The sequence below is a fragment of the Sus scrofa genome, chromosome 2 (genome assembly GCF_000003025.6).
Source record: "Sus scrofa isolate TJ Tabasco breed Duroc chromosome 2, Sscrofa11.1, whole genome shotgun sequence".
Classification (NCBI taxonomy): Eukaryota; Metazoa; Chordata; class Mammalia; order Artiodactyla; family Suidae; genus Sus; species Sus scrofa.
The window spans coordinates 49737478-49752046 of NC_010444.4; the positions used below are offsets into that span (position 1 = coordinate 49737478).

Consider the following 14569-nt stretch of genomic DNA (forward strand, 5'->3'; position numbering starts at 1 on the left):
GCTCCGATTTGACCCCTAACCTGGGAACCTCCATATGCCACACTTGTGGCCCTTAAAAAAATAAAGAACTAAAAAAGAATCAATCAAAGATAGAGTGATAGAAATTATGTATTCTCAAGAACAGAAAAGAAAGTTCCCTCAGAAAAATGTGGGACACTGTTAAGGACATCAACATTCACGTAACAGGAGTATCTAAAGGAGAAGAAAGAGGGAAAAGAGTAGGAAAAATATTGGAAGAAATAACGACTGAATACTTTTCCAGTTTGATTGAAAACATTACCCTACAAAACTGGCAGACAGGATCAGAACTGAGTTCAATTCTCTGACACCCAGCTAGTGTCTGGGGCACCCCCCCACAAACACACATGTTGGAATTGGTACTACGGCCAATTTATATACATAAACCATGAATCTTACTGTTTGTACTGTCTGTACTGATTTTTTTTTTTTTTTTTTTTTGCTATTTCTTTGGGCCGCTCCCACGGCATATAGAGGTTCCCAGGCTAGGGGTTGAATCGGAGCTGTAGCCCCCAGCCTAAGCCAGAGCCACAGCAACACAGGATCCAAGCCTCGTCTGCGACCTATGCTATACCACAGCTCACAGCAACGCCAGATTGTTAACCCACTGAGCAAGGGCAGGGACCGAACCCGCAACCTCATGGTTCCTAGTCGGATTCGTTAACCACTGCGCCACGACGGGAACTCCCTGATTTTTTTTTTTTTTTTAATTAAAAAGAAAGAAAGAGGAGTTCCTGTCATAGCTCAGTGGTTAATGAACCCGAGTAGTATCCATGAGGATGCAGGATGGATCCCTGGCCTCCCTCGCTCAGTGGGTTAAGAATCTTGCAGTTGCTGTGAGCTGTGATGTAGGTTGCAGACTCGGCTCAGATCCCGAGTTGTTGTGGCTGTGGCTGTGGCACAGGCCAGCACTACAGCTCTGATTCAACCCCTAGACTGGGAACCTCCATATGCTGCAGGTATAGCCCTAAAAACACAAAAGAAAGAAAGACAAAAAAGGGTACCAGAGCTTCTAAAACACTGGCAATATTCTATTTAACCTGGATTAGACGTTTCAGGGGTCTTCACTTGATAATTATTTGTATATGCAATTTGTATATGCAATTATTTGTATATGTATATTTCATTCTCTCCTCTGTTATGACCTACTTCCTAATTTTTCAAAATCACCAAAGAAGGACACCAAGCCCAGCTCCCCATCCCACTCCTCTCCATAACACTTCTGCTATATGCACAGTGGATGGAGGAGGCGTGTTTATCCCAGCCCATTAAGGGAGTTTTTAAAGAAAATGTAAGGCAGTGTAAAGAGGCAAGGTGCAAGAGAGGGGAGAGCACAAGACCTGGGAGCTGTTTTTAGAAAGTAGGTGTGCTAAACAGGAACCACCGTTTCTAAGATTGTACACCCATATGGCTCCTAAGGCTGTAAAACTAGTAGAAAAATATTTTTTTGGCCACACCTGTGGCATATAGAAGTTCCCAGGCCAGGGATCAAATCTGAGCCACAACTGCAACCTATGCTGCAGCTGCAGCAATGCAGATTCTTAACCCACTATGCCATGTCGGGGTTCAAACCCATGTTGTGGCAGAAACGCCAGATCCTTAACCCACTGCGGGGAAAAGGCTTTATTTTCTGGAGATCCTGCTGTGATCAGCAGTGTTGCAATTTCAGGGGCTGCAAAGGGAGAACCCCACCAGGAATGTGGGGTCTTAAACTATGAAGAATCCCCACATCCCAGGGCACAGGTGCTACACAGGAAGACATAAGAGCGTACCTGAGCTTGTGGTTAGCAGGTGCACACTAATTCAAGGCAGACAGGCTCAACCTAAAGGTGCCCCACATAAAGACCATGCCCAGAACCATGACATACACAAGCAAGAACAAGATTTCCCAGTGAATGTCAACTATCCCACACACCCGGTGGTACCTGGCCTCCTAGCCCTGATATGGAAGAAGCAGCTGACCCAGAAAGTATCTTTGACTCCAAATAATAAGTAAAACCCATTATTTCTTCCTTCCCTCCTTTTTTTTTTTTTTTTTGTCTTTTTAGAGCCGTGAGCAAGTCACCGAACCTCTTCTTTTGTTTTGTCTTATGTCTTTTTAGGGCCGCAACCATGGCATGTGGAAGTTTCCAGGCTAGGGATGGAATCGGAGCTATAGCCTCTGGCCTATGCCACAGTCACAGCAACACCAGATCCGAGCCGCCTCTGCGACCTACACCACAGCTCATGGCAACTCTGGATCCTTATCCCATTGAGCAAGGCCAGGGATCGAGCCTGCATTCTCATGGATGTTAGTTCCTGCTGAGCCACGACAGGAACTCCAAAACCCACAATTCCAACACTAAGGGTCTTCCAAGATCCTCATGAGTCAAGATGGGAGCTAAGGGGGAAAACTGAAAAAAGCAATCGATCCCGTCCAGTTCACCGAAAGGGACCTTGACATCCTGAGGGGATTATAATTCCTCGTCTTTCTCTGACAAAATTCATATACTGTCTTCTCTAATCAATGAAAGGCTGCCCTGAGACCCTCATACTCTCAAGGGTTGAGAAACCAGCGTGTCCCAGTAGTGGTCTAGATACACTTCCTGCGAGCACAGTTTACTCAAAACATCTCCCTACAGCTGCATTAACTAGTCTTGGCAGAACCAAAGCTGGTAGATAAGGCAGCTGTGGCTTCAGCAGTGAAGTGAGAGCCCGGCTGAGGTCCACCCCTACCTTCCTCACTGCCTCCAGCTCCTGCTGCTTGTTTTCGTTTGCCACCTGGAGCTCCTTCATTTGTCGCTCCAGCTCCTCCTGCTCAGCCAGCAGCTTCTTCCGGAGTTCTTTTCGACGCTGGCGGGCTTCTTTGTGTGGTGGGGGGCTGCCCAGCTTCAGCAGATGGATGGTAGACTGGATGGCTGTGAAAGATGTAGGAGAAAAAAGAGGAGGACCCCTTAGTCTCTGTGAGCCTAACAATAAATGGCATAGTGGGAAGAAAATCAAAGCCCCAGGATAGATTCTGATCTAGCCACTAAGCAGTGGTGTGGCTGTGAGCAAGTCACAGAACCTCTTTTTTTTTTTTTTTTTTGGCGTATGTCTTTTTAGGGCCGCAACCGTGGCAGATGGAGGTTCCCAGGCTAGGGGTTGAATCAGAACTGTAGCTCAGGCCTGCACCACAGCCACAGCAACTCAGGATCCGAGCTGTGACCTACACCACAGCTCACGACAATGCCAGGTCCTTAACCCACTGAGCAAGGCCAGGGATCCAACCTGCATCCTCAAGGATCCTAGTCAGGATCATTATGCACTGAGCCATGACGGGAACTCCCAAGACACAGAACTTCTTAACAGAATTGGCTTCTCATCTCTAAAATCAGAGAGATCATCTCTGAGGTCCCTCCTGGCTCCAGGGTTCCATAACTGCCTGTCTGTGCTTAAACCGTTGTTTGATTTGAGAAAATCTGACACACATGTGAGGAACTTAAAACAATACTTTCAACTCCCTTCTCTCAACTTCCCAAAAGGCCAAATAAGAACAAGACGTAGAAAGGACTAGGATTCAGAGTTCCTGGTATCTGATTTGCTACCTGCTGTGTTTACCTGCTTCTCATCAAAGCCTTATGAAACCATCTGCCTCTACACTCCCTCCCTGAGGTGATAATGATACCTGCAGTTACCATTAGCACTTGCTATCCCCATTCTTCTCCTATCACCCCAGTACTGGGCTCCCCATTCCACAACTAATGCTAAAAATTTCTTGCGTATCTTTCCTGAGATATTTAAGGGCTATACAAATATGTATATACACACACACACACACACACACACACACCCTTTATATGCATTATTTAGTTTCTAATGGCCACACCTGTGGCATATGGAAATTCCCGGGCTAGGGGCTGAATCAGAGTTGCAGGTGATGGCTACACCACAGCCAGGCAGCACTGGATCTGAACCACATCTGCAACCTATGCCGCAGCTTGCTGCAACACTGGATCCTTAACCTACTGAGCGAGGCCAGGGATGGTACCCACATCCTCATGGATACTATGCCAGGTTCCTAACTCAGTGAGCCACACTGGGATCTCCCGCATTATCTAATCCTCATATGAAGTCTGATTTCTTTCCTGCTTGTTTCAATTTCTCTCTCTCTTTTTTTTTTTTCTTTCCAGTTGTGCCTGAGACATGCAGAAGGTCCCAAGCCAGGGATCAAATCCATGCCACAGCAGTGATCCATGCTGCAGCAGTGACAACACTGGATCCTTAACCTGCTGAGCCACCAAGAAACCCTTCAATTATTTAAATAGGGAATAATTTCACACTCTTCAAATCTAAAAATGTGAAGGGACATAGATGAAGTCTCCATTCTACTATCCCCAAGGACTGAACTCCCCACTCCACAACTAATGCTAAAAATTTCTTGTGTATCTTTCCTGAGGTATTTAAAGGCTACACAAATAAACATATGCATATGCCCTCCACCTTCTGTGGACACATATGTTGGCATAACACACCCTCAGACCTTTGCTTTGCCCACTTACTTTATCTTGGAGAGCTGTCCATATCAGCACATACAGCACTAGATATAAAGTACTATGCCATTCTCCATTGTGTAGCTGTACCAGAAACTGTTCAACCATTCCCCAATTAAGGGACATTTAAGTTATTTGCACTCTATTACAAACATTTTTGCAATGCTGTGTCATTTTTTAAAGATATGCAAGCATATCTTCATTATCTAGTTACTAACCTTCACAACAACCCTAAGAGGTAGCTCCTGTTATTAGCCCCATTCCACAGAGGAGGAAAGCTGACACAGAAGTCCCAACTCACCCACAGCAACACAGAAAAGAGGATTCAGAACCAGGTAGATTTGCCTTAAACTCTGAAACCACATCAAAATGACCACAATTTTTCAATAGAACAATTTTATCTATGTTCAAGAATATAATATTCAGACTCCCCTTCCATGATGAAAAAAGAAAACCACGAATGCAGAGTTTCATTCTTCTCTAATTTTGGAGTGGTACTTTAGTTTAAAAATCATGAAATCAAAAGATTTTATGTTGATTTGTTCAATTATTTGAAAAAAAATTGTTCAATTATTTGAAATAAAAGTTTAGGTAAAAGTTGAATTATTTGAAACTAGTGATTTCTTTTGAAAGCAACAGATCTTGAAAAGTACTTGAAGTAGGTCAAAAGCTACTGCATAATTCCTCTTTTGTTTTACATAATTACTAAATACTCAAAAGGGCCATTTTAAAATTCTTTATGGTCTTTAAAAGGGCAAATTCCAGGAGTTCCCGTCGTGTCGCAGTGGTTAACGAATACGACTAGGAACCATGAGGTTCCGGGTTCGGTCCCTGCCCTTGCTCAGTGGGTTAAGGACCCGGCGTTGCCGTGAGCTGTGGTGTAGGTCGAGGACGCGGCTCGGATCCAGCATTGCTGTGGCTCTGGCGTAGGCTGGTGGCCGCAGCTCCGATTAGACCCCTAGCCTGGGACCCTCCATATGCCGCGGGAGTGGCCCAAGAAATAGCAAAAAAAGACAAAAAAAAAAGGGGGGGGGCAAATTCCATATTCTTTAAATAGTAAGAGTAAATAAAACCTAAAATGTCCATTTTATAACTTCTCCACAAGTTCATTAGACAAACGATATCGACGAAAAATTTGAGAACTCCTCTCAATTTTTTTTTTTTTTTTTTAGCTACTATGTTTCACATAGAAATAACTATAGACTATGAGGAAACAATGCTACATATCTTTAATGAGATTCAAAACCAAGTCAGAGCTCTCAAGTTATATCATGACAGATAATAAAAATTACCTTACCCTGAATCCACTCTTGCTTTTTCTTCTTATCTGAAGCACTGATTTCGAAGGTCTTATCAAAACATTTTATGAGAAAAAGGCACTTCTTTCCATCTCTGTCAGGCAAGGACTAAAATAGAAAGCAAGATGAGTCTTTAGCATTTTTTCCAGGAGTTCCCATAGTGGCTCAGCAGTTAATGAACCCTACTAGTATCCATGAGGACGTGGGTTGGATCTCTGGCTTTGCTCAGTGGATTAAGCATCTGGCGATGCCATGAGCTGTAGTGTAGGTTGCACATGTGGCTCAGATCCCCAAGTTGCTGTGGTTGCGGTGTAGGCCAGCAGCTGTAGCTCTGATTCGACTCCCTAGCCTGGGAACTTCCATATGCTTCAAGTGTGGTGCTAAAAAGACCACACTTAGATTAATTTCAGTCTTGATTATTTACACAAGAAGCACCTAGAAAGGAGTTATTACTGATTTACTACTGCTGCCCCCAGGACATTATTTACAATAAAAATGTCCCCTGGTTAGTATATTACATCTAGACTGGGAGAATCAGCAACACCTGATGGGCCAGGCTTTGGGCCTTCCTGAGTGCAACAACCTTCGTACCTGAGCACACCTCTTACAAGAACCCTGGAGGATACACCCATGTACCTGTCACAGTAGGTACTGACTCCCATGAGAAATGAGGCTTCTAACCCAGGGTGATTCCCACACCTTCCAGATGCGTCTCTCCTATCCTTGCACCAGGGATGCTGTGGCAGACCAGCTCTGGCTCCCATGCCATATCCTTATAAGCAGACTGGTACGGCTTATGGTAATCTTGTATGAGTCTCCATGTTTAGCTGAATCTAAGACCCCTGACTGGGCACTGCACACCCTATGACATTAATACAGAACCATTTCATCCACCAAAACATCTTATCATTTATGAATGGGATCTTAGGTATTTCAAATGTTTTTCAACAAATACAGATGTGGTCATAGATCAGACATAAATTAAAAACTCGGAGTTCCCTTGTGCAGGAGGTTAAGGATCCAGTGTTGTCACTGCAGCAGCTTGGGTTGCTGCTATGGGCGAGGGTTCAATCCCTGGCCCAGGAACTTCCATAAGCCATGGCAAGGCCAAATAAATAAATAAAAATAAAAATTCTAAACTTTATGTTCTTGAGGACTTCACTTCTTTACAGAATTAGCCCCTGTGAATAAAGTATCCTAAAGTCACTCTAACCATTCGAAGGCAACGCTCACATCTTCTTTTGTTCTATTTATTACGCTCAAAAATGGTCCAGATTTTCTGGCATATTCATGATTTCAAATACTGTCTTACTAAAATTTTTCTTTCTTTCTTTCTTTCTTTTTTTTTGCTTTTTTAGGGCCACACCTGTGGCATATGGAGGTTCCCAGGCTAGGGGTCTAATCAGGGGTCACATCTGCAACAACACAGGAACCAAGCCACGTCTGCGACCTACACCACAGCTCAAGGCAACACCAGATCCTTAATCCACTGAGTGAGGCCAGGGATCGAACCTGAAACCTCATGGTTCTTAGTCAGATTCGTTTCTGCTGCACCAAAATGGGAAATCCTGAAATTTTTTTCTTTACTTCCTTTTTTATGACTCCATTTATTCAATAAATGATTCCTTAAATGTACAAATAAATGAGATTAATCACTATACCTTGTCCTCAAGTATAAGACAAAAAAATAAATTCACATTAGAAAAAAAGTTTTTGTCAGGTATCTTTAAGTTTTGGTTCAGAAATTATAGCAACCGTAAGCATATATTATTTTGGAAATGCAAATTTTAAGATTACTTTTAAGGCTCTAGCGTCTAGAAGATGGAAGATAAACTACTTGAACAGCAGGGGGCAGCACTGGACAGAGGTTAACAGTTGACTCACCTCCACACAGCAGTTCTCATCCAAGAGAATGTCTCCCTTCTTATCTTTCAGATCCTCACTCACATAGTAAGAAATTATGTTGGGTTTTAGTACAAACCAGCGTTCGGTCCAGTTTTTCCGTCTATGGCCTTTTTTCATCATGTAACCCTATGAAAGATTAAATCTGATATGAATGCCTGTCCTTTTATTTATAAGAGCTAATACCTCTTCCTTGATATTCTTGCCTACTCCATGATCTGATGTAGGGTCACCAATACATGAATATCAATGGTTCTTACCCTTTGCGGATCATAAACCCTTTGAGGAGCTATGAAGGCAGGGCACTGCACTCAAATTCACGCAAGCACATGCAGAGGCAAACTACTGCATTTGGAGTGGATAAGCAATGAGGTCCTGCTGTATAGCACAGGGAAATGTATCTAGTCACTTGTGATGGAGCATGATGGAGGATAATGTGAGAAAAAGAATGTGTGTGTGTGTATACACATACACACATATATATGACTCAGTCACTTTATTGTATAGCTGAAATTGGCAGGACATTGTAAATCAACTTATAATGAAAAAATAAAAATCTTTAAAGAAAAAAAAAAGTTTACAGGAGTTCCCGTCGTGGCTTAGCAGAAATGAATCCGACCAGGAACCATGAGGTTTCGGGTTCGATTCCTGGCCTTGCTCAGTGGGTAAAGGATGCGGCATTGCTGTGAGCTGTGGTATAGGTCATAGACTCAGCTAGATCCTGCATTGCTGTGGCTCTGGCGTAGGCTGGCAGCAACAGCTCCGATTAGACCCCTAGCCTGGAAACCTCCATATGCTTCAGGTGCAGCCCTAAAAAGACAAAAAGACAAAAAAAAAAAAAAAAAAAAGAAAAAGAAAAAAGAAAAAAAAAGTTTACAGAGACATTTCGACACTCTGAGATAGCCACTCCCCACTTCCCCACCAAAAGCTATACAAAGATAATAAGAGACTCAGGACTCCGAACATTAATAGCACTGTGAGGGTTTTTTAATTCCTTATCATTTAGGGATACCTACTGGAATATTTTTAGATAAAATAAAATGCCTGGGATTTGTTCCAAGATAATAACAGGAGGCAAAAGTAGGTGGGGAGGATTAACTGGGTGTGGCAAAAAACCTCCAAAAAAAAAAAAAAATGCAACTTTACTATATAAAGGTATTTTTTTCCCAAAAGTAAAGGGTATCTTTCTGATTTTATAAAAATAATATATAGGAGTTCCCGTTGTGACTCAGCAGAAACGAATTGACTAGCAACCATGAGGATGCAGGTTTGATCCTTGGCCTCACTCAGTGGGTTAAGGATCCAGCGTTGCTGTGACCTGTGGTGTAGGCTGCAGACATGGCTCGGATCCCACGTTGCTGTGGCTGTAGTGTAGGCCAGCAATTATAGCTTCGATTCGACCCCTAGCCTGGGAACCTCCAAATGCCACAGAGGTGGCCCTAAAAAGATGAAATAATAATAATAATAGATAAAAATAATATATAATAATTATAATACAATAACACTTTGGCACTCATCCTCTGGGCAGCACTATACACAAGTTATTCCATAAAAGGGGCCACAAGAACTTGCTGCTCCATCTGTTTTTTTCACTCAACAACAACACACTATGGGATCTTTAAGGTGAATGAGTATGGATATACACATGAAATCAAAGTACTTTTAGAAATGTGATCATTTAAGCAGGTCTTCAAAAGACGAACTTCTCAAAGTTAACTGTACTTGAAAACGGCACTGGTGATTCTTTATAAAGAGAGTCTAACACAAGACAAGGAAAATGAGAAGCTTTATTCCTATCCTAAATCAGTATAAAAGCATAAGTGACTTATACTCATCTTTGTGATGAAAAATTTGTTTTATTTCAAACACGTCAAAGTCGAAAGGTGAGGAGAAACGGTGTTACAGGACTCTTACCTGTTTCAAAACATCTAATATAAGCTCATTAAAAACTTCATTAATTGCCATGGACACCGTCTGCCGATCCATGCCTTTGCTAAACTGTCCATTTCCAATGAGCTCAATCAGTTCCCATGCAGAAAGGCCATCTTTACTGTCATCAAAGTTGATTTTATAATGTTCAAATTGTTCTTGTTGCCAACCTCCTCCCATAGCTTCTGTAAGTTTCTTAAGCAGGTATTCAATCTATATAAAGATTAAAAAAGTATTATTTCCTAGCCAAAAAAATTGTTTTAACTTAGGTATGTATCTTTATTATTTATACTGATATGGTGAATTCAGGAAATATTCTTTTATAATTCCAAAATATGTCTTTAAAGAATGATGATACTACCAGGGAGAAGGATATGGAAAAAATGCTACTGATTTCTATATTACCTTCAAGTAAAGGAATTTTTAAAAAGGAGGACCCCTTTAACAGTACCACGTATTTGTATATAGAACTAAAGCAAACCACACACATACACTATCATACATAAACTGATGTGATCTGATTACCCTCTGCTGAATTTCAACATATCAGAATATTAATTTTACTGAATCAATATTTGTCTTTTGTGTTTTTAGAGCCACACCGCGGCATATGGAAGTTCCCAAGCTAGGGGTCAAATCAGAGCTGTAGCTGTTGGCCTACACCACAGCCACAGCTCGATCTGAGCTGTATTTGCAACCTACACTATAGCTCATGGCAACACTGGATCTTTAACCCACTGAGCAAGGCCAGGATTGAACCCTCGTCCTCATGGATACTAGTCGGGTTCATTAACCACTGAGCCACAAAAGGAACTCCCCTGAACCAATATTGACACACTAAAATAAATAAGCATCTCAAAGCAGTATGTACAAGTTAGTCCTCAATTTACAAATTTTTGAAATTCATGTTGCTTCTTCCCACTAGAACACTGACAATGTTGTAAAGAAGGAGGAATTACTAGCCCAGGCTGGAAAGGCTTATTAAATCCTGAAACACACAGCTGTGTACAGTAAAATAGTAGAAAATACTGCTATTGAGGAGTTCCCATTGTGGTGCAGTGGTTAACAATTCTGACGAGAAACCATGAGGTTGCGGGTTCGATCCCTGGCCTTGCTCAGTGGGTTAAGGATCTGGCATTGCTGTGAGCTGTGGTGTGGGTCACAGATGCGGCTCAGATCCTGCGTTGCTGTGGCTGTGGTGTAGGCCGGTGGCTACACCTCCGATTAGACCCCTAGCCTGGGAACCTCCATATGCCATGGGAGTGGCTCAAGAAAAGGCAAAAAGACAAAAAAAAAAAAAAAAAAAGACAAGAAAAAAAAAGAAAATACTGCTATTGAAATAATAATAGAGAAAACAGTGAGGCAATAATACTGAAAAGAACTAATTTTCTGAAAAGTCTGGGGTAGTCTACATTGTTCTCTCAAACTCAACATGTCCAAAATTGAAAAAATCATCTCTACCTTCCAAATGGCTTGTCCTATTATTGATTTCAATTGGGAGTAACATGATTCATCCATGCCAGGATCCTTTTCCCCAATCCCTTACATCAAATCAGTGACAAAAAGCCTCCTGTTTTGACTTCCCCTTCATAAACCCCGCCCTGGTTCCCTGCCGCCTAAAGGGCACAGGTCAAGTCTCTGTGTCCTCTGGTCCCTGATAAGCATCCCCTGCCTACTACGTCTAGCATGTTTCTGGCCAAGTTCCACTATAGATTTCACACTCCCATACCACCATCACCACAGATCCCAAGCATGCTCTGTAAAGGGCTGGCTAGAAAACAGTTAAGCCTGAGGAGTTCCTGTTGTGGTGCAGTGGAAGGGAACCTGAATAGTATCCATGAGGATGCTGGTTTGATCCCTGGCCTTGCTCTCAGTGGGTTAAGGATCTGACGTTGCCGTGAGCTGTGGTGTAGGTCTCAGATGTGGCTCAGATCCCACATTGCTGTGGCTGTGACGTAGGCCGGCAGCTGCAGCTCAGATTCGACTCCTAGCCTGGGAACTTCCATATGCCGCAGGTGCAGCCCCCCCCCCAAAAAAAACAAATAAAAGAAAGAAAGAAAAGAAAATAGTTAAGCCTGTGCACATCGCTGGTACATGTTCTTCATTTAGGGGTGTTGTTAGCTTGTTTGTTTTAACAACCCTTTAAACATGTAAGAACTATTCTTAGCATGTGGGCTATCCAGAAACAGGCTATGGGCTGCATTCAGCCAGCAAGCTGTAGTTTGCCAATACCTGCTACAGATTAAAGTACTTTACCCATTTAACACACTTTCTTATGCTTCTGTGCCTTTCCCCAAGCTGTCCTGAATGTCTAGATTACCTTTCCCCATTTCTCTACCTGGCTAACTGGTATTTGTTCAAATCCTACATCATCTAGAATATTCCCCCTCAAAGTGGTTCAAAATGTGGAACAGCAGCATTAGCATCACCTGGAAGGCTGTTGGAAATGAAGGATCTCATACTCCCCCCAAAGACCCCAAAAGGAGAATCTGCATTTTAACAGGAATCCCACATATTTCCAGATGCACATTTAAGTTGCAGAAGCTCTGTTCTAGTAAAACTGCTCTGACCCAGGTCAAGTGTTCCTTTTCTATGTCACTGCACTCAGCATACTGTATCAAAGTTACTGCTACACTTAACATAGTGGCCGCTGGCTAATTTTTCCGAATTCCTTTATAGGAGGGATGATGTCCCATTCATTTCTGAACCTCCAGAACTCAGCATTGTACAGAGAATGCAGTGGAGCTCAATTAATGAAACAGAAATAAACTAAGCTAAGCCTCAGTTTTCTCATCTATCAAATGAGCATAATACTCACATAGAACTACTACGGGAATAAAATAGGACAAATACTGAACATTGTGCACAATGTCTGGCCTACTAGGTACTCCATCAATGTTACTTCTTTCTTTCTGGACATTTAAAAGGAGTTCACTCTGTGACAGTGGGCTAAGAATCTGACTACAGTGGTTTGGGTTGCTGTGGAGGTGAGGGTTCAATCGCCGGCCCGGTGTGGTGGGTTGAAGGATCCAGCATTGCTGCAGCTGTGGCGTAGGTAGCAGATGCAGCTCAGATCCAGTGTTGCCATGGCTGTGGCGAAGACCTCAGCTGCAGCTCCGATTCAGCCCCTACCCTGGGAACTTCCATATGCTACAGGTACAGCCATAAAAAGAAAAAAGAAAGAAAGGGAAGAGGGAAGAAGAGAATGGGACAGAAAAGAGAAGACGGTAAAAAAGAAACAAAGAGAAAAAAGAAAGTCAGTTACATAAATGACCAAAGCAAAACACCTTAGAGGCATTATGATGCACAGAAGTTCAGTCTCTCAAGGGCCAAAAAGAAGGCCCATGCTGCCTGATCAATAACCTGGGATAAAGGTTGTATAAGCACTACTAGAAGTTTTAGTAGTGAGGTCACGGGTGTGACCGCATGGACGGAGAGGATGACAACAAGTAGGCGTGACAAGCTGTTGCATTCAACGGACCATTAGCAGTAGTCCAAGTCAGGAAATAGCTTTGACTTTTCCTCACCCACCCCTGGGAATGAACTCGGGCCCCTCACACTCGGAGCTTCAATTCCTCGTAGTTTTTCACAATGTTTCCTGGTAGAAGCAAGCTCAGCTGTAGAGGCAGCTTCCCAGGCTCATCCTGAACCTTCTGAAGGTGCTCTCCCCAACCCTTCAGAGTCTGCCACCAGCACCCAGCATCTGCTCAGCATTTCCAGGGACTGCAGAGCAACTAATCGAGATTCACTTCCTGTTGACTTCAAACACAAACATATACTTATCATAACCAAATAACTTACGGACCTCTTAGTTCATTCTGTTGGGCCAAGGGGAGACAAACATTCCCATTCTCAACTATTGGAGTATACTAAATAATAAACCACGTGCTGCTGTGTTGGTCTGAGTGGGCTGCATCAATTCTAAGAGCTCATTCAGTTTCAGGAAGCAGCTTACTTCCTCCTTCCAAGGCTAGTTGAACCAAAAATAACAAAGAATAAACTTTCGAGCTGCATGTGGTTTTTCAGGCCTCTGGCTCCAAAATTAACTTGTTAAAAGTTCTTTCCCTATAATGATGAAAGAAGGCCTTTAATGACTAATAACAGTTCGGACTTTATTATACTAAAGATCGCCTAAAACTATTTCAGGTTTTGATATTTAATTGCATAAAGGCAATTCTTCCAAATAAGCAATGGTCACGTCCTGTTTTGTTCTTGGCACTGTAGGAAATGTATACTAATGTAAAAACTACACTTCACAGACACGCATTTTCAGGAATATCATTTGACAAAAATTACATAACCATCTCAAATGGTGACATGCTATTTCTTGACATTTGTATAGGAAGTCACTTTATTTATTCATTATTTTTGATACTACTTTCTAGGTGGTGGGAAACTGAATCAAAAGCAAACTTATTTATACCACCTGTTATTCACATAACTACCACTTATATCTTCCATAGTATTAATTAAAGTTGGAGGATAAAGTCTGAAGTAATGAAAAAAATTAATAAAAATTTAAAAAAGAGAAACACTTTGGACTTAAAATGCAAATAATTATTATGATAAATGACTGAAAACCTAAAAATTGCTTTAAATTAACAAAACCTAAAAATTTTTAGTAATAGGACAAAACAAACTCATGTCAAGTTGAGACATACTTCAAAATTTATTTTTAAATGTATCTGTTTTCATACCAACTTTCATTAAAATCTGTAAGTCTAAAACTAGTTGAAAATACCGTTTTTTTTTTTAAATACTATTAAAGTATTTAGGAAGGAAGCAAAATCTAAGAAAGAATGGACACCTTAAAGAAACACTCTAGTGTTTTTCACAAAATGTGTGACCTTGAATTTTCAGTGATTGAGCAAAGGCCAGGAGATGTGCTAAGAGCTCAATAAATACAAGGCC

At 41.9% G+C, this 14569-nt stretch overlaps 1 protein-coding gene across 1 annotated transcript in view; it reads right to left on the reverse strand.

Annotated features, from left to right (window-relative positions):
• The window catches only part of SWAP70 (SWAP switching B-cell complex subunit 70), an 84143-nt gene that overhangs the window by 16358 nt on the left and 53216 nt on the right, over positions 1-14569 (reverse strand). Inside the window, exons 4-7 of the mRNA XM_003122981.6 lie at positions 9644-9871; positions 7712-7858; positions 5827-5935; positions 2734-2915 (exon numbers count right to left, since the gene is read on the reverse strand). Coding sequence (XP_003123029.2) covers positions 2734-2915; positions 5827-5935; positions 7712-7858; positions 9644-9871 — 666 coding nt within the window. The remainder of the gene's footprint in view (positions 1-2733; positions 2916-5826; positions 5936-7711; positions 7859-9643; positions 9872-14569) is intronic.